This window comes from Aphelocoma coerulescens, chromosome 3, assembly GCF_041296385.1.
Source record: "Aphelocoma coerulescens isolate FSJ_1873_10779 chromosome 3, UR_Acoe_1.0, whole genome shotgun sequence".
Lineage (NCBI taxonomy): Eukaryota > Metazoa > Chordata > Aves > Passeriformes > Corvidae > Aphelocoma > Aphelocoma coerulescens.
The window spans coordinates 24,347,237-24,374,963 of record NC_091016.1 but is presented as its reverse complement, the minus strand read 5'-3'; the positions used below and the strand labels follow the sequence as shown (position 1 = coordinate 24,374,963).

Sequence of the window (27,727 nt, the reverse complement as noted above, 5' to 3'; positions counted from 1 at the left end):
GACAGGCCGTCGGTAGCCCCGGAACCGGCAGGGCCGGCCTGGAGGAGGAGGAGAGTGCTGGGTATGGCGGTGCCCGCGGCGCTGCAGCGGAGCGTGGTGTCCCCCGCGGGCAAGCACACCGCCTCCCTCATCTTCATGCACGGCTCAGGTGCCTGCTTTCCCTCCCTTCTCTCCCCGCTGCCCGTGGGGACGGGGCGCTCTGGGGAGCGGGCAGGGTCGGCCCTCCGGTGCTGCGGGAGGGGGGCGGCGGGGCGGGGTGGCCGCGGCAGCCGCCAGGCCTGGGGAAGGCTTTGAGGTGACCCTGTCCCCGCGGCTGTGCCCTCCTCAGGCCGGGAAGGAGGAGCTGGCGGTGGGCGGCAGAGCCGTGTGCGGGTGCCCGGAGAGGGTCCCACAGGGGCGGCGCCGGCTCACACCAGCCCGGCTTCCGTGAGAACAGCGCGTTCCGGGAGATCCCAGAACATACTGTTGGAAGGGGCACATCAGGATCATCACAGTCCGACTCCTGGCCCTGCACAGGACAGCCCGGCAGTCACACCGTGTGCCTAAGAGCATTGTCCAAACATTCTTGAACTTCTGTCAGCCTTGATGCTGTGACCACTGCCCTGGGGAGCCTGTTCAGTGCCCAACCACCCTCTGGGTGTACAACCTTCTCCTAATACCCGACTCTACACTTCATACCGTTCCCCCGAGTCCTGTTACTCCCTAAATTGCCCCTCTCAGAGGGTAGCCACATGCAAAGGATGATTTTCACAATTAAAGTGGCTCTTGCTGTTTTAGGATCGGCATGAGAGTACTGTCACCTTTTAAAAGCCAGTGTGGCTTGACAAACCTCTGACTGTTCAAAAGGGCCCTGTCCCTGTCCAGACTGGCTTCATGGCCACTCTGCAGGGCGGACTTACCTACATCAGTGGCTGGGCTGGGGGCGGGAAGGGAGCGTGTGTTTTGTTGGTTTTTTTCCTTAAACGTTATTTCTAACAAGCTAAATAACAACACTAAAGTCCACATGACAGTAAAAAGAAAAGAAAAAACCCCAGTAATTTAGGTCTTTTTTAGATCAAGGCCTTGGGAATCAATACTATTGAGCTGCCCATGTGCATATGGCAGTATGCTCAACACTTTCCCTGTGTTTTGTTTACTTTTGCTTTTAGCTGATGATTCTGTTGAGTTTAACAAAGATGTGTGTCCTTAATAAATTAGTTTCATTTTTATAATCTAGTTTAATTTTGCTTTTTAAAAATTCTGTGAGTAAAAGAATGAAAGTGAAAGAGTTTATGTGTTCAGCTCTCTTGTTAATGCTAATTCTTTAATGCTTGAGGAAATAATATTCTCTAATGTTGGAGGAGTAAGGGAGGATTATGGTTAGAGGTTGATTCCGCATGTGGTTAAAGTACTCTACAATTTTTCTTTTTTTTTAATATGATTTTGTTCATAATGTTTGTAATGGGGTGGTTTTATTTGGTTTCTAGGAGTTCCACAGAATAGAATTTAAAACAGAATTAGCCACAGTGCTGTTGCTGTGGGCTGGCCTGTAAACCTGAGTTGTAAACCTTTGTACAGCACTTGTGATGGAAAGTGGCAGTCAAATGGCATGAATCCATTTTGTTCGTAGTGCTTGCTCTAGACAATCTATGTGAGTGCAAAATGGTATAGAAAAATATTAGAAAAATCCTGATGTGCTCTACATCAGATTGAGGTAGAGGTTCCATTTGGTATCTTGGCAAGGAAGGCAAATGGACATAGCAAGTATGTAATAGCTTTTCAGACTGAGGATTACAACTTTGCATGTTGTAGCAAGCACAGAATCATAGGCTGGAAAAGACCTTTTAGAACATCGAGTCCAACCATTAACCAAACGCTGCCAAGTCCACCACTAAACCATGTCCTTAAGTGCCACATCTACACATCTTTTAAATACCTCCAGGGATGGTGACTCAGTGACTTTCCTGGGCAGCCTGTTCCAGTGCTTGAAAGCCTTTTCGGTGAATAAAGTTTTCCTAATATCCAATCTGCATGTTACATGTTGTTAAATTTAAACTTTGCACAGAAAGAAAACTTGGAAATTCAAGATATATTTGAAAGGAAAGAAATTCATATTTTACTTGAGGAAGGAGAAAAAGATAATATAGCTGCCATCAGTCTTTTTCAGTTTGTAAACTGACTCAAAGCAGAGTCACCCATCATTTGCTTGTTTTTGTAGTGTTCAGAAGAACATACAATGCTAAAATTTCAGAAGAGCCTGAAAGACTTAGCATTCCAGGAGGTTTGTTGGTTTTTGTTTGATGTCACAGTCTCCTCTCTTTCTCCCTCTCCTTCAAGTTCTGTTCTTAGGAAGTCAAACTACATTATCTGAGCATACAAGCACTTGCATGTTTGAGTAGCATTTGGACCATGACAGTTCTTGACACATGGAAGGGCATAGTTAAATTTTCTCTTACTGAGTTTTCTGTGACCTTTTCATGGACAAGTTGTGTTCAATGACAGTAAATGTTTCTGCAGATCTTTGCAAAGTTTAAGGTGTGGATATAAATAGTAGAATAATGATTTGTCCTGCATCGTTAAGGAGTTTGTAAAGACCTAAGTCCCAATTCTGTAATCATTCAGATAGCTGGTTGGCTAACCTGAGGGTTCATTCTGTGCATGTATTTGCTAGGCCTAAACCTTGGCTTTTTAACTGAAAAAAAGGACTGTATAAGGAGAAAAATGTTAATTTGAGCCTCCCTAAGATATACTGTTTATAAGTAAGGTGACAACAGCCTTGAGGAAACCCTTGTACGTCAAAAGTGTCTGTGAAGAATCAGAGGTGTGTTTGGGCTTCCAACCATACTGCTTGCATTAGTGAAGTGCTTGTGGGAGTGTGTTCTGAAGCATCCAGTTAAGGAGGTAACTTTGATTTTACTGTTTAACTTAGCACAGGGTGAGATTTGTGTCAGTTTTGCAACCCTGTTTTTTATTTGTCACGTGGAGTGTTCAGGTCAGAGAACAGTTAGTTCTAGTTATGCTAATTGTGCTTAACAGGGAAAAAATTGCAGGGTTTGAATCCTTCTTGCCTTCTGGTTTAAATTTGAAGATACATTAATGCGTGTGTAAATAAAAACCACTAAATTTTGTTAGAGTCCTAAAGCAAGAGCAGATTTTCTCCATTGGGGAATTACAATAATTTTAACAATGAATTGATGTATTCATGTGACAGTGTTCAGATGAGTCCATGTAATGTGGCAGTAAGCCTGGCTAAGGACAGTGATATTTTTTTCTTTTGGTTTCGCCATTTTATTGAAAAAAATGGCGAAACCATTTTTCTGAAGTCAAACCAAACAACTTGAACTGAGTAGAGAATAGAGAGTATTATCAATTTGAATTGATAATATGTGGGAACGTCAACTTCAAGCAAGACTAAAGTCCTATGGCATGAGTGGCATGAGTAGTGAAATTCCAGTTTGCTGAGCCCCCACTAAATTTTTTAGGTTGAACATCCTTCCTACTGTAAACTATATTCCTTGATGGACTAGATTCCTCAAGCTTGAAGTACTGTATGATACTGAGGACTTGTGTGTGCCTGCTCTTCAGAGGGGTGGCAGTGAAGTTATGGCTGAAGATACCAGTGGTGCAAAGACAAGCTGGAGAAACTGGTGTCTATGTGTGTATTTGTGTAAAAGGAGCATGTGCTACCTGCAGAAGAGTTCATCCTGTTCATAGCACTTCAGTCTGCAGGGGTTTTGGCCGTAGGTTGAGTTGGTAAAACTAGAAGAAAACCAGATTGGGAGTGGATCTCAGCTAGTTTCCAAACAGAACTGAGTGATTAAGGTTTCTTTAAGAGTCTGCTAGATATTTAGATGGAACCTATCTCTTTACGAATTGTGGTTTTCCCTTAAAGCTTATGTGCAATATTAACATAATTAAATGTGAAGATCTTTTTTATTGGGTTCTGAAGTGGGTTAACATAAAATTCTCTAGTAAAAGTAATTATCTTTTCTAAGGGGAGCAACAGTTCTTTTATCTCACTTTTTAAAATGTTTATCGAGATTTTTGTTTATCACTTATCAGCAAATAAGGAAAACTGTAAGTAAGAGATAAGGCCTTGTGTCTGCTTGGGAGATACTTAAGTCATTCAATGTAGTGAAGTATTGATTAAGCTTATGTTGTGGGATCTCTTAAGTAGTCTTTTTCTAGGAAGTTTTGAGTCCATTGGAAAGGGGACTGAAGTTGTTCTAGAAAGTTCTTTTTTAGCATTTTAGTGTATTAACTTAATAATTTAAGTCAATCTGAAGTATATTTAACATAATATTTATAGTAAGTATATAATTATATTATTACATAATTTTCTTGCTAAATGCACAGAATAATTCTTGTTGTACTCTTCTGTGTGACACAGGTGATACTGGCCAAGGAGCAAGAGCATGGATAAAACAAATTTTGAATCAAGACATGGCATTCCAACATATAAAAGTAATTTACCCAACGGCTCCTGCCAGGTATCATTTAATAGAATGTAACTGTAGGGTTAAATTACTGTGTTCCAAAACTGTAAAATACGCTGTGAATATTGGTACAGACTGTTGTAACAATTTCTTCTTCTTTCTCATGTACATGCTTTTTGACAAAACTGAAGCTCAACCATGCATTGTTGTCCAGGAGCTGTGTTTTTGAGTGGTTAAGACTCTAAATGGTTCACAGAAGTCACAGCCTCTAGTTGAAATTTGGGTATTGTCCTCATAGGAGCTTTCCATCTCCTTCATATAAATAGAAGATGATACTGCAATGTGTGTTGTAGTGGCATTATAGAGCCATGATCCGGATCACAATCCTACCTGTAATAACTCCCATATATTAACCATTAAAATATTGTGTTGTATTTAATGCCAGGTTTCAGTCCTGAAGGCGGTCAGTCTTTTTGGCAAGTAGGATGTCAAAGATCCTCAGCTCCTGGAAAAAGGGCTGGGAATTCAAAAATGCACATTACTTCTTGTTTGAATCCTGGCCCAACTATTTCAAAGAGAATTGAGTTCAACATTTGCTGTGAGCTGAAGTCTCGTTATTAAATGATGCTGTGTTCAGTAGTAGATGGAAATACAGACAAAAAATTTTTCCTGTAGGATTTTGAAAGTTTGTGAAGTCAAATCTAGAGGCTAAAAGTTGGACACCTACCCCCATACTAATGTATCCAAAGATAATATTTAATATATAATATATATATTATGTATGTAACATATATTAAATACTAATTTTCAGAGGTGTTTAATTTTTCTTAATACCATTTTTTTAAGGTGTCTGTGGCTCTAAGTTAGGAAAATGTTTCCTTGAAATGTAACAGGGTTGAGTTTCTTTCTGAATTTGTGCATAAGTGTGGATGAATGCTGAACGGAAAAGGAAATTATGACACAGGCTTTTGAGGTACAGAGGTTTCAAAGTCAGAAAAAAAATTCTTGGAAGGTATAAACAAGTATAATAGCAGATTTTGTCTGGCACTCACTAATACATCAAAAAAAACCCAACCTTTTCCTTGACCATGTATTTTTTATGGTCTACTTAGGCAGGAAAAGCAACTGAGAGATTGCAGTGTGAATGTACTCACTGTGTTACAGAGAAATCAAGCCCGTGAGTGGAAGCCTTTGAAGCTGTGTGTTCTGGGTTAGCAGGGAGTGAATAACATTTTCTGTAAATAATGTGCTCGTTGCTTCACTGGTGACAGGCTGAAGTGATGCTAGAGTTACCAGTGGCACATCACACATGCTGATGGGCTCCACTGCTTCCCTACCAGCACACCAGATACTGGGGAAATGCAGGAGGAGTTTCTCCCCTGGGAAATGGTTTTTTTCCCCTATGCTATATGCAGCCAGAGCACCTCAGACCACATCTCCTGGCCAGTGCTTCACTTTTCCACCCCACTGCACTTCTGAGGTCCAGTCCTTTTCTCACTTGTTCTGGTTTCTTTGGGTAACTACAGATGTAAACTATGTATGAATAATTAATGAGCAAGGTCTCCTGACTCCAATGAAGGAATTTGTTTTTATCTTAAGACTTCACATTTCCGTACTTTGGTAAACAGATGGGAAGAAAGATACTGTTGTAATTAAAATATGTGAATAAACAGTTTATTTCTCTCTCTTTTTTTTCTTTTTTAAGTTGAGATTACTCTTGTTCTTTTCTAGAGCAGGTAGGGCCATGCATGAGTTGATTCAGAAGTGGCTTTTAGCAAAACAGAAAAGTTATGTATTCAAAGAATGTAGAACACTGTTTGTTTTTGACTGGAGAAGTACTCTTGTGTACAGCCTTCTGTTGCTGATAAACAGCCCTAGCTGACACAGTAAAATAAAACAGATGCTCCTAAGTACAGCAGTGTTTGCCACTGTTTGCAGCAATGCTGAAGTGAAGTTGGTGATGATACATGTCATTTGTGAAACCACAATAACAAAGCATTTACAGACCTATTTCATATTGTTTTGGTATTCAAGAACAATCCACACTATGCTTTTTTGAAATGGTTTTGTAACAGTTGCCTTCCTTTCTTTCACAGAAAATAAAAGCAAGGCCTAAAACTTCCAAACTTGAATGGCAGACATTAAAGTAATTAAACTTGAGTGTATATGTTGGTTTTATGTATGTGTGTATATATATATATATACACATATATATATATATGCATATATCTTTTGATAAGAATTCAAAATGTTTCTGGCACCAGGGGAGGAATTCAGCATCCTTGCTCATGAGACCTATAGCTGGGTGGTTATGGGCACACAGATCTGCTGGAAAGATTCTGAAACCAGGTTCTTTGCTCACATAGAGGCTGAGTAATGTGCTGGCTGAAAGTCAGGCTGCTGAGAGAGAGCCTCTGTGGGTCTCTAACCTGCCACTGCACTGTCAGTGCAAAACTTGACTGCAGGTTCTTGTGCTGATGATGAAATCAAAGAAAAGCTTGAAGCTTGGCAACACCCTCCTAGGGTTGGCTAATGTGCTCTTCTGGCAAAATACTGTTAATGTGGATGTACTTCATGCTCTAAGCTCCTGTCTTTTCCAGGAGAACTTTGCACATGCACACTGAATGTTCTCTGTCAAAGTAGTTATGCCAGTAAAAGCAGGTTTGATGATTTAACTGCAAAGCTGGGGGCTTTGGCAGGATAAACTGCAGGTCCTCACATTTTTGATGGATGTTATTCTGCTGATAGATCCATAGAGGTGGTCTTATACATTCTTCACCTCTGTTGAACAGAATTTTCAGAAGCAGTGGAATTCACATTTTTCAACACAACATTGTTTTTTGGGTTTTTTTTTGGTAGAGGATGGGTTTGGGTTATATTTATGTTTTGTTTAGCTCTTATCCCAGGTGCTGAAACATGCACATTTTTAATTTGCACAGCATCAGAGGTTCAGACATGTTTTGATTCAAGAGTCAATGTATTTGAAAATTATTTTGGAAAACCAGTCCAGCATATAATTGGGAAGAACTCAGAAATATGTTCTTTGGCCTCACTAGCATTGATTTCGGCAAACCCTAGAGAGGATTATGGGTAAAAGCAATGGAATGTTACTGAACTACATTTTTTTATGAAACTGTTTTTTACTCTTCTCTATAGGTCTCTACAAAAAAAACACACTTCTTTTTTTAAAAAAATATTTTCTTTAATATTTTTTATAATATTCAGGGTTTGTACAGAGAGGGATTACCTGATGTACCCTGGACAGGCAGTGTTTGCAATATTTTGTCTTACTTATCCCCCATCACATTGGAAAGTGCAGTGAGTCTCATATTTGGTTGTTTCCTGACCAAAAATAACAGAATGTAGATAGTGAAATTTACAGTTAAAAAAGAAAAACTTGCAAAAATACTAAGTAAAGTGCATGTGGTAAAAAGCATGCTTAGATAAAAATGGAAAAAATATGTGGATTTGAAGGCTTGGTGTGATGTAATGAGAGTAGTGACACCTGAACTTGGAATATGTTTGGAAATTAAATGCATGTACCTGGGGTATGCAAATTTTGCTTTACAAATTAAAAGTTTTACACATTGCTTGGAGGTTTTGGTTTTTTCTCTGTAATGTAGTCTACTGGGATGCTTAAAAATGAGTAAAGAACTTGTTTTAATTGTATCCAGCATTCTTTCAAAATTAGTGCTTCTGCACATAGATTAAACTTGTTAAACACAAGAGAATTCTATTTTCTCTCAATTGTAATGCTAATATATATCTTTAAAAAAAACAAGCTCAAAATGGAGCCCTAGAAGCTGATGCAATCTCTAAAGCCACGTCTACACTAATAGTTTTAAAGGAAAGGGTTTCCTTTTTCCCTTTTTATTTGGGTCAGGATGGCTACAACTTTAAATACTGTTTCAGCTGCTACAACTGTGACTTAAACATTAGGTTTCTATTGAGTTTCTAAATCAGAACTGAATACCACCCAATTTAACCTTTTTTTTTTTTTTTTAATATAAAGTGATAGTTTAAATTGGCATTGCAGGAGCTAACGTGGTAAATTTAAAACCATTTAGGCTCTGCTTGTTTTAATACATATACCTTGCCTTCTATAATTCCCTGAAAAAATCTGGGCCAAAGATTCCTTGCGTTGTCTTGCATTCCATTCTGACAGTCCTTCTCTTTTGCAAGTCAGAAAATCAACTGTAAATACTACTTTGGCTATTTTGTGGATCTTTTTTTGACATTCACTCAACAAACTTTTCTGTGGTGCTTAAGTCTCTGTGCAGAACTTGTTATCTGCTTGGGGTTTTTTTCCCAATTTATTCTAATTTCCATTATCTTTATGTGGCTGGTAAAGACTAAAAGGCCCAGTACTCCATCTTTTCACCTAAATTCACATCTTTGCTCAGCTCGTGGGTGGAAATGAGCTTCATCTCACCATAGTCCCCATCTGGCTCTATCACAAAACCACCAGACAGTTTGGCACCACTCAGCTCCACTGGCAGCCTCTGCCTGTGAGAGGCCTCGGATTGGAAAAGCAGCAGGGGTACTGCAGCTCGGACTTGAGATGGATTGGAGGGGAGCGTGCACACTGCCTATCGTACTGCTTTTGGCTCAAGCAAATGTTATTAATCCTTGACTTTTGTAAGCCCTAACCTCATTCATAAATTTAACACAAAGGAGTCTTTTTTAAAGGTGGGAGCTTGAGGGAGAAATGGAAAAGGTTTGGGTTGGTGTCGTGGGGTGGTTCTTTCATCTCCTTTAAGTAGAAATTCAACGTGTTCTGCGTAATAATGCTCGAAGCATGCTTGGATAAACTTTGTATTTTCCTTTTTGGAATAAGGTGAGGAAAACTTTACGGATGTGCATATATCTAATGCTTACATCAGATGCTAAATAGCACGTGGAATGCAGTAAACACTTGTCAGAGATAACTGGAGTCACACTTGGGGAAAACAAATTAGAATATCATGGAAATGATCTTGGATTTCTAATCCCTTTTACTACAGTGTGCTCCTAAGCATCCTGCCTCTTGTTTTTCTTCTCTCAACCCTTTTCCAGTACAGAAGAGTTGGAGACAGTGGTTTTTATATGACCCTTCCAGCAAGCTGTTGTGGATTTCTAAGTTATGTGCCATTCTGTGCTCTTGCTTTCCAGTGTTTTCAAGGGTTTCTGTACTTAGCTAGTATCATTCATCCATCCTAAGTGTTTGCCACCAGCTTGTGAAAAATGCCACTTTGAATCCCAGAGTGCCTTTCAGACCCCATAATGGAGAACTGATGCAGATTGGACCCTGGTTTGCCTCTTGCTACTTCCTTTCAGTGAATGTATAAAGCAGCCACTATTAGTTGGTTGCTGAGGAACTGGCAATGTATATTAAAGGTCTTTTATGGTCTTTTCAACCATAAAATTATTGCTGTTCTCTGATTAGTACCAATCCTCACAATTTACCGTCTCCAAAAAATACCCCCCCAAACAACAAAACCAACCCAGCAAACCAACAGAAGCAAAGAAACAGAAACAAACTTAATTTCTCCCACTGAGTTTTATGCCAGATTCTATTGCAGCTCCCTTTGTCTTGAATGAATAAGATTTGTCTCAAGTAACAAAAGCTGTCAGCATAGTATTTCTTCAGGTAACCATTCTGTACCGGCTCAGTCAGCTCTCATTTCAGACAATGTGCATCCAGAACAGCTCTATCAAAAGCATTTGCATGTGGTTGAGTGAACAGGGCACAGCCTTTTCTGGAGAACAGCCAAAATTGCTCCTTATGGAGATGACTCTTGCCTTCCTTTTATAATTTTTTTTTTTTTTTAAAGTATAGTTCTAAGTTAAAGCTGTTTGAATTTTGGACACATCACATGCTCTGTTACCATACCACAAAGCTTCATTGTTAAGGTATGTTCACCCTCAGTTTTAACATCAGATGTACCTTGGACTAGAGTTTCCAATTTATACTACTTATTTGACTAGCTGGATTCTCTGCTTTCCTCCCTATTTCTTTTAAAATTTGCTTTCTGCTTCAAGAGACAGGGGGAATTAAAAAGCAGAATTTTGACCTAAATTTTCTATGAAAATGTAGTATTGAAATTCAGCAGTGACTTTATGCTATGAGAGAATTTGGGATTAGGGAGTCATTTGCTTTCATTCAAAAAGCCTGCCATCAGCTTTAAGAGAGTCAAGACTTGCTTCTAGAACTACTCAATATTTTGGATTGGAAGGGACCTTTGAAGGCCATCTAGTTTAAGCCCCTCAACAATGAGCAGGATCTTCAAGTAGATCATGTTGCTTGGAATCCCATCCAGCCTGACCTTAAATGTTTCCAGGTATGGGGCATCTACCACCTCTGTGTAACCTTGTGCTACTGTTTCAGCACCCTTGTTGTAAAAAATGCCTGCCTTATATCTTGTCTAAATGTACCCATTTTAAGTTGAAACATTCCTCTTTGTCCTGTTGCAACAGGTCCCACTAAAATGTTTGTTCCCATCTTTCTTGTAGGCCCCTTTAAGTACTGGAAGGCTGCAGTAAGGTCTCCCTGAAGCCTTGTCTCCTCCAGGCTGAACAAACCCAACTCTCTCAGCCTTTCTTTGCGGGACAGGTGTTCTGATCATTTTGGTCGCCCTCCTCTGGACCTGCTCCAACAGGTCCATGTCTTTCATGTTCTGAGGATTCCAGAACTGGATATAGTTCTCCAGGTGGAGTCTCATCAGAGCAATGTAGACCTACTGTGGTAGTGTGCCCTGTAGATTTTCTCAGAGGGGTGCACAGTCTTCCGAAAGACAGAAGTACACTTTGAGAGTCCCTGTCTCCTAACTGAGAGGAGATGGGCTTGAGAAGCAAGAAAAATTGAGGATTTCTGTAAATTTTGATCTTCCTTTGTCTTTATTTCAATCTTGAACCCCAACTTCACTATAAATTTCCAGTTCTCTCTGACATTTTGGGAAGTTCTGTCTGGAAGCCTGGAGCCAGCACCAGTGGTCTGGGTTTATGTAATGCAGGGTGATCGTAGTGCTGACCATGAAGGCAGGGATACAATTGTGCATCAGGAGAAAGAGCTGGGGGAAGAATATTTGCCATTTATCAATGTGCTGTCTTCTACTCTTATTTCATGCAGCTAGAACTGCTGGTTTGTCCTCTAACTTAAAATGTTGGATAGGGACAGTGATTTATTGGGTAATGAACAAAACCACCTGTAGTTTTATGTGAATCACTATGCTAATATCATCATTTTGGAGATGGGATTTGCCATGGTTTGAGATCAGAATTTGAACCTTGTGTAGCCTCATTTGGTTGCTCTCCACTTCTGTTAAGATAATTTCAGACTAGCTGGCACAATTCTAAACATGATTAAGAAGGTCTAGAGGATATATTCGTGCTTCAGAAAGGTGGAAATAGATGGTGTTGCTGCTACCTACTTTCATCACGTTTTCTTCATTACTACAGAACTCAGGTTAGCAGAAGCTAATCTATCTTGAGTTTTTAAAATCTGGAATGAGGTATATTGCTTTGAAACTTCACAGTGAAATCAACAGTGAAAATTACTTCTTTTTGAGATTAAAAGGATGATAACTACTTACAAAGATATTACAGGACATATTTTTGTTTTAAGACAGTGGAAGTATTGTGTAGGATCTTGAGACTGCACTCTAATGCAAGAGGTATATTGATCTACAATGACACCTTTACAAATAGGAGCTATAAAGTAATCAGAAAGCATGATTTAGAGTGATTTGGGGATGTTGGGAAGCATTTTAAAGATTCTAATTCTCTTAATGCCTGCAGTTTCTTAAATGACGTTTGATATTAGCCATGTCTCCTTTGCTGTCTCTTCTGACTTTTAAATTTTAAGAGAGAAATTCATACAAATTGAACTTACTTTCAGCTGTCTCTTAAAAATGCATACAAGTTTGGAAGCTAAATATACCCAGAGAGAAGGTTCTTGATTCTTGTTTTCTTATATGCATTTGAATCTTTTATGTGCTCCAGAACAAGCGAAACATAAGCACTCACACCCTTTAAAACCCAGTAAGAAAAAATGCCCACACATCTTGAGGGACTATATATTTTCATTCCCAGTTTCAACAGCACACAGTATTAGAGACACAGAGCTTTATTTCTAGTATCATTTTTAAAAGAGGAGAAGGAAAGTGAGGCACAGATGGACTAATGGCATGAATTTTGATTAAACCTAACAAAGCAATAAAACCCCCAAACTTAAAGTTGATTATTTGGTCTGACTTTGTCCTTAATTGACCATGTTGATCTTGTTGGATGGAGTTTCCACTCCGCTCTGTATTTTTTTTGCTTTTGCATATTTCAGTCCAGCTTCTCATGTCAGTTTAACATAGGGATATTTTTTGTGTGTGTGGTTTAATTGTATGAAAAAATGTGGTGCTGTATTCTTGGAGCTGCACAGATGGTTCCATGCCAAACATATTTGTTTACCGTGGTAATGTCTGAGTTGTAGTGTGCCAGCTAATAAAGGGATTATTTAAGGAAAAAGGTGAATGACTAAAACAGATGTGCCAGTTGGGTGAACCATTAAAAGAATCTTACTTCTCAGCTTTATGTAAAGGTTATTTTTAATGCATTTCTGAGAAATCAAGAGTGCTTGCAAGGATGTTTTTGAGGCAGCTGAAAGCCACTTGTCTGTTTGCTTGGGGGTCTTTTCCTGTGGGCTTAAAAGACATTGGTCTCTCATCTGTCTTACTGAAGAATTTGCAAAGACAGCAAGTAGAAATCCTGAGTTTCAACATCTGATCAAGTATTATAATCTCATGATGAATTTTGACCTGTTCATAAATGGCATGATCTTGTCATTTAGTTGTGGGGAAATCTGTTTTAATATTTATGTAATGTAACAGTAAATTGCTGTAATGCAATATATGTATGTATCTTTGTTCTAGATAAATCCTGGGTCAACCTGCTATAATAATACTGTAGTGGCTTCAACCAAACTATGCTAAACCATGACAAATACTAAAACCTTTCACATCTTTTCTTACACAAGTATTAGGTACTCTGACTTTACTAGAAAATAGTAAACTCTGTCTACTAAGCATTTTAACCAGGATTGAGGTAAAAGTGTTTGAGAGAAGCTAAAATCACGGATTAAATGCTATTTGCCCAGGCACTTACTCCATTGTACATCACATTGTCCAAGTGACTTCCAGAAACTCCACTGATTCTGCTCTTGATAGGTTTGACTGGAATATCTCTTCTTAGAAACTGACTTCTGTGAATTAGATATTTGTAATCTTATTTCTTATTAGGTGTTGATAAATTCATTTGGGAAGAATCCTGGAGATAGGATTCTAAAGAAAAGACAATAAAAAAGGTAAATGCATTTTAATAATGTTTTTAAAACGTAGCTTTAGGTTGCTGGGTATACAAGATATTTCCACTGAATTTCCTTCAATTTAGGAGTTAACTTTTTATAGACAAGTAAAGGCTACCTTGAAAAAAAAAAAGCTCTATTTTTAAAATTCTGGTGCTTAAGTCTACAGTTCGTATTAAGGAAATAATTTATAATTTGGAAATAACAAGTTTGTTTTGAATTAAGGAAATGAGGGGTTACCTAAGGCACTTGACCACATACTGTATGGCACTTTCACACAGTACATTCGAGGTACCCTGAAGCTCTGCTGAAAAAGATGAACCTGTAGTGTGTCTGTTTGTACCTATCTGTTGCTGTTTGTTGCCTCTTTCAGTATATTTTCCTTACCAACCTTTAAATCATGGACTTTTTTTTCACGTTCATGACAACAGGCAGAAGAAAACCTTTGTTCTCTCATTTTTTACTTTTATGACTGAACAGTGCAAATAGTATTATCTTGAGCACTCATCCCAGTGGCAGTACTGGTGTAGAAATAGCTGTTTACCTATGTGAAGCCTTGTTAATAAAGGCAGAACTTGTTCCTTCATTAAGAATAACTGAATTCGTGGCTTTCTCATTTTAGGTTAGTTGTGGTTTTGTTTAATCCTAGTATTGAAAAAATTTCAGAGACAGCACAGAAGTCAACTTTAGCATTTTCAGTGTGTTCCCATCCAGAAATGTATCAAAAGCTGTCTTTTTGTGGACGATGATTGTAATCTGATCTAAGCTTAAGTAAAAATGAAGAATTTGCTCTGGTTGAACAAAGCAAGTAAGGGTTTCAAGGGGCTTTGTTTGAGATGATTGATCTCATAGCAGTATGTTTTGTAATATATTGTAGAGCCATTGCAAGGCAATTAGATCACCTTTCTTGGGATTTTAAGGGCACTATTAATCATCTTTATTTAAAAGCAAAGAAAAAGCTTCTTTGAATTGAAGGCTTCTTGATTATCTAAGGTTTGGGCAGCCTGTTGAAGCACTTAAAATAATATTCTGACAATGTGGTGTTATGGTGGGTAGTATCATGTCTCTTGTTTGTGCATCAGTCTGGTAAGCACATGGCATTTCTTTCAGTTATTTTTATGAGATACTTGCCCCATTTAGATGAGGATGGCTGTATTTATTTGACAAAAAGAGAAATTGCCAGGCTTTTTTAATACCTAGAGGTTCATAATACCCATCCCCTGTCAATTTTGTCAAGAATTAGACAATTGAATTCCATAAAGTTAGCCCCTGCAAAGCTGTCTGGTTTAGAAGTTACTTCAGTTTGTCATATTCCAGTGTGGATTTCAACCCTAGCTTTGTTTAGGATTAAGAACCTCTTGACAGGCTTAAGATTTAAAATGTTTAGCTGACCTAACCAACATTAACATTGAACTGGCTGAAAACTGCATTTTACATAGCTTCCAAATGTTGGCTTCATTCTTGAAGGACCATGACTTGAGTGCAAGGAAATGCAATGTGACTGGATGTAAAAGGAGTTAGACCTCAAAGAGGTCTCTTTTGCTGGAGATATACTGAATTTTTTTTTTTTATTTATTACATATGCTTGAGGCTTTTGGTCTTATGCTTGGTTAATCATTTGTTTTCTTTCCTTCCACCACTCCAGGCCATATACACCTATGAAAGGAGCCTTTTCCAATGTGTGGTTTGACAGGTATAAGATCTGTAATGACGTTCCTGAACACATTGAAAGCATTGATTCCATGTGCTGGAGCCTTACAGAGCTGATCAACGATGAGGTTAAGAATGGCATTGCCAAGAATAGGATACTCATAGGTAAGAGATTTATTTATAATGTATTTATTCTAATGGTTTTTTAATGGTTAAGAGATCATCTCCTTTGAATTTACTCATTCCTGAAGGCTCGTGAGCATGGCTTGAAACTGCTGAGCAGGCTTTTCGATAGCCAGTCCTCAACAATATTGAATTCTTATTTAAGCCCATATCAGGTAGGGAATGTGGCTAACTGTAAGCAGTATCCTCAAAATGTAAAACTGTTTTTATTGTCAACAGTCATTTGTAATCATTATTTAAAATAGAGTGGTCAGTGATTTACTTTGAGAAGTACATAATTTTACTATTGCCTTTAAGCCCTTTTGAAGGATGGAAAAGTACACTTTCCAAAAATGACGTGCATTTTGGAGAATGGAGATGTGGCATATAAATAATCATGAACTTTTCCTTACTGCCTAATCATTTTGGGTTAAATTAATTCATGCAGGAAAAATGTGCATGTTACATAGCACTAAAGGTTAACACTTGATAACAAATGAAGTATTAGCTGTAATAGTTTATATGTGTCTATCTTTATTTCTCTTTCCACAAATTTCTAGTAACTTTCGCAGTACTTTGGTGAAATAGATAGCAGGATATTGAGGCGCAGGAGTTGAGGGTGATGAAATCGCCTATGGCAGGGAGGGAGTGAGAATTCACAAGTCTTTGGTGCCCTGTCCCATCTCTAGATCACAAACTATTCCAGGTTGGGGGAAAAACTCTTAAGGTAGGGTCTTATAAATTTATGTCCACCTGAGTCACGCCGTTAAAGTCTTGCATGGTTGAGCCACTACTGTTCAGCCTGGTGTGTTTTCTTGGTCCAGCCCCATGTTGCTCTGTGAAGGCCTGTGCTTGCTTTCCCTTTCTGGCTCATTGCCCTGGCTGCAGAGTGCATTGTTTTGGACGGCTGTCAACAGAGTCTCTTTGATCTGTCTTTCCTGTGTTATACCTGCTGACTTGGAAGCAGCTGGGGAAGTGCAGGTGCTTTGCTGTTGAGCAAGCTGGGAGATGTTCTATGTACAGATCCAGTGTGCTACTAGGCTTTTTTCCTTTCCTCTGTAGCCTTCAAAATTAGAAACAGTCAGACTGCAAAGTATGAAGGTTGTTTTCCAAGTCATAAGCAGAGTAAGGAAGTTGGCATGCAGTGAGTGTTTCATCCTGTAGATTCTTTGGAAGTCCCCGTCTCCGTGTGTTTGCATTCCTCACATATAAATCAGAAATAACTGTACTTGTTTTGTCACTCTTGGGAGCTCTGTTTCCCCACCTGACAGAGACTACAATCTTACATCCTCATGGTTCAGCCCAATGTTTATGCAAGAAGCAAAGTAAGGCAGCCCTGAGTTACTTCGTCCGAAGTACAGAAGGGGATTCATGTGGATGCATGAGAAACTTGGTAGTGGAAAACTGTGTCACTTGTGGCTGTACCAAATGAAGTGTTCTTCCACAAGAACTTTGTGCCTTTTCTGCACTGGTTTTGGTCATTAACCAGTGCGTGATGCAGTGAAGAGTGAAGCGTAGAGATCGCGTAAGGTCTCTATGCATAAAGGTGACATTAATTGCCATAGATAGGACTTTGTGCAAATAATTGCCCATCTTCTGGCATTGTTTCTTACAAGAAGTTAGGACTTCTGTAAACATACTCTGCAGCTTTATAGTATTCAGCCTGGAGAAGAGAAGGCTCTGGGGAGATCTTACAGCACCTTCCAATACCTAGGGGCCTGCAAGAAAGCTGGGGAGGCACTTTTTACAAAGCCGTGTAATTATAGGACAAGGGGGAATGGCTTTAGACTGAAAGAGCATAGCTTTAGATTAGATATTAGAAAGAAATTCTTTACTTTGAGGGTGCTGAGACACTGGAACAGATTGCCCAGAGAAGTTGGGGATGTCCATCCCTGGAAGTGTTCAAGGCCAGATTGGACGGGGCCCTGAGGAACCTGGTCTAATGGAAGGACTTCCTGCCCATGGCAGGGGTTGGAACCAAATGATCTTTAGAGTTTCTTCCGACCCAAGCCATTCTGTGTTTTTTTGATCAAAAGAAAATGTGAGGCCAAGTCAGTGTTTCTGCATCAAACTGTAATGTCCTCTGGAAAAGGAGAAATGTGTGGCCTGAAATTTTTCTGACTTTAGGAGATTGGTGTACAGGAGATAATGGAAAGTATGGTTACTTGTTTGGAATTGTCAAATAATTAAATAATTTTTAGATTTCTCTTTGAAAAAGTCAGGAATATCCACCTGATACAGGAAGATGGGCCTTAAGGTAACAGGTGGGGAGCAGTCAGTGGATTTGTGACTGCTGGTACCATGGAGTCGGAGGAGGCAGCCTTTGTGAGGTAAAGGGAAAAATAAGACATTTATAGCAGGAAAAACCATGGTGAAATTTTGCTATGAATTCATAGTGCATGTTGAGTCATGTTGGAGATCCATAATGGGAATACTGGTACATATCTTATTATGGAAAACAGAGACAAAATAGTTGAGAGAAGCAAATGGAGAACTTGGGAGTCTGTGAAGAACAGTGGGGGCCTTTTTGGGAAGGTCACAGAAACCAAAGAGCAGAGCAATTGCATGAAGATACTTACAGGGAATGAAATGCTCCTTAAAGGGTTAAGGAGAACTGGGTTGAGTGACTGTTTTGTAGTAAGTGGGAGTTTTAATGACTGGAAAGAAAACAAAATTACTATGAACAGCATAACAAGATTGAAGGTTATGGTTTTATATGGGATAGAGGAGTAAAAATTACAGGCTGAGGGTGAGTGTCAGATATTGCTGGATGAGGGCAAGTGAGGTGTTAGGCAAGCAGGAAGGTGGGCAGCTGCTGACAGCTCAGAGGTGTGGGATAAGAAGGCAAGATCTGAGGGAGCACTGTGCAAAGGTGAGCAAGTGGGAAGAGATGGGAAGGAGCAGTGGGCTCTCAAACATGGAAAATGAGAAGCCCAACACCTTGTGTTCTGGGGGATGATTCCCCATCTTGAGCCATTCAGTCTTTCCATGAGGCTCAGGACAGTGGGGCAGTAAGAGCATTTTCTCTGAAAGAAATGATAGCCTGCGTTGTTTGCTTCAATAGCTCCGAAATCCACAAGTGGCTGCTTGTAGAGCAGAACTAAAGCCAAGGATGGAGTCCAGGTTGTACAGTGCCACTCCTCTCTTCTTTATCAAGAAAAATGCTGGTGCAGCCTTGCTTTTAACAGCTGCTCTATGAATCTACTGCTAAATAATTAAATTGCTTAGTTTAATGGATGTAAATGAAGTTTTATTTTTAAAGCTTCCATATTAATTCTGTGACATGGCTCATCTACCCATTCCTATCTCCTGACAGTTTCATGAGTAGCTTTCCTTTTAACACAAGTCTTTTGAAGGAAGTAGGCTTCTGATTAAGCTTTATTTCTCCTGACCTTGGAGGAGGAAGGAAGGGAGACTAACAGCAGTACATAATTATTCAAAAAATAATTATATCATCCCCAGAATTTGATAATGGTACTTAGTTTTTTACCAGACATTCTTGTTGAGTTACTCTTACTGGTCTTCCTGGCTAAAGCACTCCTTGCAAATAGTCCTGTAAGTAGGTTTTATTGACTTTGGAGATAAAATAATGTTATAAATTTAGTCAAATTTTGACACTTGGATCTTTGATAGTATCCTTTCTTAAAAAACAGGATGTATTTCTTCTTTATAAATGCCTGAATTCATTGCTAAATTGGCCAAACAAGCCACAGTTTAAAATGTGGGACAATAATTTCTTTTTCTATTTAAAGCTAAATTGGTTTTTCAGGTGGTGGTGGTTTTGGTTTTTGTTTTCTTGTGTTGGTTGTTCTGTTGTTTTGGGTTTTTTTAACTACTTCCACATTGATATTGCACTGTAAAGAAACTCCACTTAGGTGAAAATTGTTAAAGATTTCAACAATCTTATTCGAGAATATGTCAGAAGCTCTTGAAAGAAATGACCCTCTCGTTTTCTGAGCATTTTGATAGAGCTCGCTGTAGTCAACTGCACGTCAGTGAAAGGCAGTCTTTTTGTTCTTTTTTTGTTCTTAATTTAGCACTACTTTCCTACTTTCACAGGTCACTTTTTGTGTAGCTCAGAAGTGCTGATCCAAGCGTGTTGGTCTCTGCCACCTGTAGTCACTTGTGTAAGCAGCCAGTGAAAATAAACTTTCCATAACAGTCCTGTAGGTTTGGCTAAATGCCAAAAAACACATGCATGATTCCTGACCCCTTGTACTGTAACAATAACACGAGACACACAACCACTTTTTGTTTTTTGCTAGACTTCTTACATAGCTACTGAACCATGGTGGAAGCAACATGAAAGCTCCATGCTTCTTGTAAATATTAGCATTTCCTTCTCTCTCAGTGTGTGTGAGAATGGGATGGGGGCAGGGGGGGAAATATCTTGGCTTTGACATCCCAGAGAAAAGATTCTGTAAATATGTGAAGATAAAAACATCCAACAATAAATCGTTAAAGTGTTGAGCAAACTATTTCACCTACACTCTTGGCATTTATGTTTTTGGCTTCTAAGCCTTTCATTGTCACTTATCCTATCTTATATCTTCTGTCTTTATTAGGATGACATTGTCGTCCATTCAGAGGTACTTACTGCCTTGTTCTCATGGAGTAAATTCGTAGATTTGTTTTGCTGGTTTTCACTGCAATTCAAATGAGATTTCTCTTTCTGTACCTCCCACTACATGGCTTTGTGGTTTATCCAAATTGTGCCTGAGATGCTGGGCTTAAAGCAGTACTGTTAGTCCATCTTCCCCATAATACCTGTAACATTGCATTAATTTTCGGTGCATCAATGTAAATTTGCATTGCATTTATACTTAGGGGTAAATGTTTGTTCCTCTTGGTTTTTAGGGGTTTTTTTGTATCTGAACTGACCATGTGTTTTTCTTTTGAATCTCTGCTACTCCAGCTTACACATCAGGAAGTAAAAAGAGACATTAACAAATGAATCATTCTATTTCCTTCATAACTCTTTCAGTAGGAGGTACAATGCTAAATTTAATTAGGAGTGGGATCCATTACTTGTTACTGTGTTTCCCAGCATTTGATGGTGTCAATGTATCTAAAGACTCTGAGAAGTGGCACATTCTCAGTATGGTGAATGACAGGCTTAGCAAATGGTAGTGAAGATGAGGAGTAAGTAAGACTCGCAGTAGTAAACTCAAAAATAAGTCAATCATGATATTGTCATCACATATAAGGTAATGGCTTTGGTAAGAAAATAATTATAAAGTGAATCAAGTTCTGATCTTTTCAGCCTTGCTACGAATTCTGTTGAAAACATGTCCTTACTCATCTTTAATAAATGCCTGAATTCAGTGCAAAATTAAATGGATGGATGGGCTTTTAGAATTCTTGAGAGTTGTGCAAACATGCCACAGGGTACAAATTAACCTGTACTTTCTTCACAGTTGTGCCAAAAGAATCATAGAAGAGTGAGACTTAACAACATTTGCTATTCCATTGCCATGTGTCAGTGCAGGTTCAGCTCTATTTAAGCAAATCCTTACCCTTGCTTTTCTGATTTCTTCTAAAAGACATCTGCTAACAGTAGGTTCACAGCTCTGCAGAACAACCTGTTTTTGTGCTTCACTATTTGCTTTAGAGAGCTATTTTCTACTTTGCTCTATGTGATTCAGTTTAGAATCACAAATACCGTGAGCATAAAGGATAGGTTGTTCTCTTCCTTTTTCCATGTTGTGCAGTTATGCTAACTCTAAAAATGACAGGTGAGTGTTGCAGCAGGGCAGTGCTGTCATCCTCTCTAGAAGCAACCAAGAAAACACACTGGGTACGTGAAGTAAGCAATAGATTGGCAGAGTAACATCTTAATAAAAATTGATTTGAGATTTTTCATGGATTTTATTTTCCTTACAGTGCTAAAAATTACGACTCCTTTGGTACACATGTTGGGTTCCCCTCTATTACCCATAATAGTTGAAAATAAAAGTGTAACTGGTTCTGGTTTTACTGCGAGTTGATATGTTAGAAACAATTGTACACTTGTTTTTACAAGAAAGTGGTAAAACTCGTACCACTTAAATGTGCATTTCCAAATGTATTTTGACTGGTAGGAAGGTTGGGGAGCAAATTGATTCATGTTCTCAACAAGAGCAAGTGGCTGAACCACTCAAGGGAAGTTGCCTTTGTTCTTGTAAAGACTCTCAAGTTTGTTGCTCTTGTAAAGACTGAGTAACAAACAGAATAACAAGGCTGTCAAAGGTGGAAACCATTCATTGCTGGTGTGCGAGGTTTTTGTTTGGTGAAGTTTCATGAAGAGATTAAAAGGAGAAAATCACAGCTGTGAGGAAATTCACTTGAGACAAAGTACATGTTTGAGCACTTAACACAGAAGCAGTGTTTAGGGAGTTCTGTGGAGAAGGGAATTTGCTGTTCCACTGGCATTTGTACTCTTTGCTGATATTCATTTGTGACCACTGTTAAATGTATATAATACTTCCATTCATTGATGAAAAGGGAAGGTCAAAACAGAAAGTCTGCTTCATTGTAGATGATGTGTAGAGCAAGGTTGTGCTGTTACCATTAATAGAAGGTAAATCACAAAGTCCCCAGAGAGACGGGAAAGTAAACTGAAATGTAGCTTTGGGGAGAAATTCCTGATAACAAACTGATTAAAGCAACTCTAAGCTGAAATACTAAAAAAGGAGAAATTGCGAATGAAAAATGCTGTGAGAGTGGAACAAAAAGGAGGCAAGAGTATGTAATGTATTGTGATAATAACAGAACAGGCCAAGACAATTTCTAACTGTGCTGGTGTAGCCTTATACAACGGAAGAGTGTTTGCCTTGTGCTGTGCTGGCACAGGCACTGTGTGCTGTAGGATTCATTTCTTGACACTTTGTTACCAAAGCTGTACTGACAAATTTGAAGAAATACAGGAAAGATGAAGAACAACTACTACAGAGAGACTAGTGAAGAAATACTGCTTAAAATAAACACCCCAAACTACACCCAAGTCCAAATCCTAATCTCATAAAAGTCTGGGATTTAGCTCCTCCTGTTCTTTTTTTTCTTCAAAATTTGTGCACTAGGTATGATTCATAAATATTTTTGGTCCCCGTGGCTGTGATTTCTTGTGTGGCAAACAGCTTTGAGCACATGTTAAAGTTTTACCAAAAAGAGTGAAAAAGTGATGTTTGTTGCTTCCTATTTCCATAATCATTATAACAAATGGACTAAGGCATTTTACAGTCATATCTGTATGACTCAGAATGCACTTGGCAATGTCAAACCTGTGTTTGTTAGAGAGCTGTTTTTTCTGTAAAGATTGGGCACCTAAAGAACTTTCTGAATTCAGGAATAGCTCATTGCAGCCACTAAAGTGAAGCATGGGGGAGAAGGCAGTTTTTAGCATCCTCTTAGGTATACAGGACAGGAGAGACAAAAATAAAGAAACCCTTGTGCTGGATAATAGTCTTTTCTGAGATGCGAACGCAGACATTGTTGGATGAAATACAAAGAAACAAAGCTGAAGTTTGACAGTAGGCAAATACTTGGTTTCCTGAACCCTGTATAATGTTCAAGTGTCATCATGGACCAGGTTATCATTTCAGACAAATACAAATGTGAAGCAAATTAATACAAAGCAAGCTCTTCAGCAAAAGTGAGCTGGAGGTTTGTTTAAAAGGCTCCTAAAGCCATTTACAAGCTCTGAAAGGAATTTTTTATCACTGAAAAATGGCAACTGTGATGAGGCTTTCTGTTTTATTCAATCAGGAATAAATTCCTTATGAGAAATTCAGTTTCTGTTCACACACTGTGTTACATCATCCTGTGGCTGAGATTACCTTAACATAGTTACAGATTATATTCCAGAAAAGAATGTTTTGGTTTTAGTAAAGTATTGCATGGGAGTTTCCTTCTGATTCAAATTCTTTAATTTGGAAGTGTGATGTGTGATTTCAGCAGATCTTTCTGAACTAGCAAAGTGAGTTGCAAGCAGCTTTCTTCTTATTGCAGAGTGGTGTTACCTAAAAATCAGCACTACACTGAAGCAGATTTGAGGTCATAAATGCATCCTTGAGTGAGTTTTCTCTGTGACTGAAAGTTTTTTACATAATTGTGTCTGTTTTGTGTGTGCTCCCCTTTTAGCCTACACATAAACCTCCTTTGTTTAGGAGTCAGGGAAGTTAACACAAAGAGTTAGGTACTTTCCTAACTGGCATCCTGAGCATTGTAGAGCTAACTCTGTTTAACTGTCTTGAAGCATTAATCACAGTTCTCATTAAAATATGTATGAGGGGAAAACTGCAAGTGAACATAGTTTTTTATTTAAAACCTACTGGCAAACTCTGAACTTCTGTGCACAGTCTTTGTGTGTCTTGGAAGTAGATTGGTCTCAAGTAGGGAAGTAGATGGGTGAAGAGATTGCAATGTTCTGCCCATCTAAGGATTAAATGTTGCTGTGTCATTTTGATTTTGTCTAACACTTCTGACACAATCTGCTTAGCAATGCTGTACAGTTTATGTATTCTTCGTGCTGAGATCATCTGTATACATGTACTTTTGTGTTTTGTTTACATTCTGTCATTTCATACCTTTGTTTTGTGTAATATCTGTACCTGCCTCTTATTTTTCCTTCATCCAAAATTTGAATTCCTGTAGAAGTTCTTGACTGAGAATGTCTTTTATGTGTTATGTCAAACATACACTTTTATTGAAATGCTTCTTGTAATTGAAAAGAATAGTCTGCAGCTATAAATGCTTATTCAAATTGTTGGTTTTGAAGCATTTGCCACACAGCATTTACTTGAAAACTGTCGTGGTATCAGGTGATAAACTTCAGGTATTCCCATGCAAATCAAATTCAAATAGCTAGTCCTTTGTATTGCATTTTCTTGTAGTAGTATGAGCCACATAAAAGAACCATTACCTAATATTCTTCTAAACAGAAGGTGACTGCATTGTCAAAGACTGCTGGTGAGTAATTGCAGACAGTGTGCCAGATTGTGACTAACTGGGTACAAAATTTTAAGATTAAATCATTTACAAACTAGTAATGACTTTTCAATGCAGCTTTTCTTCCTGTAATCTGAAATACTTAAAATGGACTTCATTTTATATGTTGTCAAAGCATTGTCTGTATTTATTTGTAAGCAAATGCAAAATGGTCTCTTAGAGTACAAGAGCTTCTTCTGGGGTTTGGGATGACAGCATTCTTCAGAATGATCAAAAGGAAATGAAATAAATGATCAGATTCCACATAAGAAAATAAAGGAAACTTCAGTCGTTATCTGGATACAGTCAATATAATGGCCTGTGTACTGTGTCCCTGTGAAGTAATGTGGTAGTCTGGATTTCTTTCCTAATGAATAAGCATTTGTCATGTAGAATCATCCCTGAGGAATTATTTTATGTAAGGAATTAGTGCAGTTGAAGAGACATATGGATCACAGAAGGCCATTAATTCAGAGATCCTGCTAGAGCTCAGGGGGAGTACATTGCATTTGTTCCCTATTTATAAAATATCCCAAGGTGTAACATCAAAAATATCCTCAATGCTAGTTTAGTGTGAATGCTCATTGATTATGTACAATAGAGATCTATCTCACGATCTAGTGTGAGTGCTGCTAGCCTAGGGGAGAAATAACTTGAATACAAAAGCAGTGAGAATTACCTGTTCATAGAGTTTTACTTCCTTAATGTCAGAGTATGTATGGCCACAGTATTCAGCTGCCTGGTAGGGACCATACACAAATGGCTTCTCAAGTAATGGCATTTTGGCTGTTCCTTTTTCTCCTCTCTCAGTAATGAATCTTCAGCACTACTTTAGCTTTCCAGTTGTCTTAATTGCATCATGCTTTGAATTAAACCCCAAGCTCTGCCACACAAGGTTCAGGTTGGACATCAGAACAAATTTCTTCATAGAAAGGTTGTTAAACATTGGAATGGATTTCCCAGGGAGGTGCTGGAGTCACTGTCCCTGGAGGTGTGCAAGAAACAACTGAATGTGGTGCCATGGTCTACTTGACAAGGTGGTATTGGGTCATAGGTTGGGCTTGATGGTCTTAGAGCTCTTCTCCAACCTAAATGATTCTGTGATTGTAAGATCATTGTAATCTTTAAGATACATTTTTTATTGTATTATGTATAAAAAAACAAGTCTGAAAATGATAAATTGAACACTGGTTTACAAAGACTTACAGAAAAATCCAATCTTTGTTTCTTTTGTTGCACCCTAGGAGGCTTTTCGATGGGAGGTGGAATGGCAATGCATTTGGCATATAGGTTTCATCAGGATTTGGCAGGAGTCTTTGCTTTGTCTAGTTTTCTCAATAAAGACTCTGCTGTTTACCAGGTGAGTGTGTAGTAGGTGTTATAGAAAACCTGCTTAGCTACATGGAAAATGTGGTGATTAAAATCCAACATACGTGTTTATTCATCTGAGGTAGTTGATTCATATTCTAAACTTATGCCATTTCCTGGAAATAGATAATCAGAATATTAGGGAAGTGAGGCTTTAAAGCTGTCTTTAAATGATGTTTTGTTGAGCTTTTTTGCACAGAGAGTACAATTATTAAAGTGTACAAGGGGATTAATAAATGAAATGCTTTACTAGTTATCCGTAGTTGTTAAAGAGTCTGTGTAAGCATAACTATTCTTCAAAAATTTGTGATGCATTATAATACTCATGAGCTCCATTTGCTGGCATGAATTTTTTCTGTTTCTCTTACTTGGAGACAGGTATAGACCTTTAAGTAAACCTTATCATTTGTCAAGAGTTACCATATTGGAATTTGAAGGGCATTATTTTCCAGTATTTCCTTGTTTACTTCCATATAGTACAATATGACCCCTAAAATGTAGATTAGTAAGTGCAGTGCTATATAAGTTGTCACCATGCAATTGTAAATATTCTTTTAAAAATTTTGGCAGTATGTCTGACAGTGTCTCCTTTCCATCTAGGCTTTGAAAAGAAATGATAGTGCTCTTCCAGAATTATTTCAGTGCCATGGAACTGCTGATGAACTAGTTCTCTACTCATGGGGTGAAGAGACCAACAAGATGTTAAAGTCCCTGGGAGTATCAGCATCACTTCATACTTTTCCAAACCTCAATCATGAGCTGAACAGAACTGAAATAGAGAAACTAAAATCCTGGATTGTAAAGAAATTGCCTGTTGAAGCACCAAAGGCAAATGAATAAATGAAGATTCAGCCTCATACTTTCAGATTTTTGTAGTTTTAAAATCATGTGTGACGTATATATGTGGGTGTCCCATATCCCTTATGTAAGCACAGCTTCAAATAAACACTTTTATATTCCATAAAGTTCACCTAAGTGGTGAAAAGATGGTGCTGACCACTAAACCTCACCTTATTGTATGGGTTTCTGTTTTCTTGTCCAGTTTTTCAGCACACGTCAGTCTACAAAAAATAATGACTGATAATATTAAAACCATTCCAAAATTATCAAAGCAATATTCAGGAAGCATTGTTCTGAATGTCCCTTTTTTTTTTGGAGAGTGGGGGGTGGGCAGGGAGGTGTTCTAAGATAGAAAAATAGACAGCGGCGTGGTTGTTTCTAATGGCATTACAGCAACAAAAAGGCCAGTTATTAAAATAATGCAGTTTTACTTGTGGAAATGCATGCATCTATTCAAGTTTGGTGAGAGAAACTGTACTGGCTTCAGTTGGATTCTCAGCATGTGGGAATGAACCTGCCTAAAAGCAGAGTTGTATGTCACCTCAAAAAATACCAGGTTTGTGTTATATTTTAAAAAGTCCTGAGTAGCTGTGTCTAGCTATACCACAGGCCCTGGTTATTGCCCTTTCTCATTGTTTTGTTACTCAGAGATCTAGCTTTGTGTGAGTTTATTGAGCCCTCTGTGGTTTGCAGTGTAGATTAAAAAAAAAAATAAGTGCCATCATGATTGCTAAGATCTATCCTGTTTTTGAAGAAATCATTCTTTGGGCCCTGTTCCTGTAGAAACTTATTTTTGCCAAGAGTTTTCTTTTGGCCCGCAAGACCACATTTTAAATTAAAAGATGAGGATACTTGACTCCTCCATGAATATTTAAAAGTTGTAAATAATGATTGTGATATAAAGAAAACTTGTATCCCCTTATTTTAATGGTGGATGATTCATCTCTCTGTCAGTTTGATAAATTAACTCAGAGTATAAATATCTATTCTTATGTAA

General features: G+C 38.4%; 1 protein-coding gene across 1 annotated transcript; it reads left to right on the top strand.

Moving 5' to 3' along the window:
• The first annotated feature begins 8 nt into the window (after positions 1 to 8).
• LYPLAL1 (lysophospholipase like 1) lies at positions 9 to 27,727 on the top strand. Its single transcript, XM_069009512.1, has 5 exons — positions 9 to 148; positions 4,370 to 4,469; positions 15,392 to 15,561; positions 25,767 to 25,882; positions 26,491 to 27,727. Exons 1-5 carry the CDS (start codon positions 64 to 66, stop codon positions 26,728 to 26,730), a joined length of 711 nt encoding a protein of 236 aa, XP_068865613.1. The 5' UTR covers positions 9 to 63; the 3' UTR covers positions 26,731 to 27,727.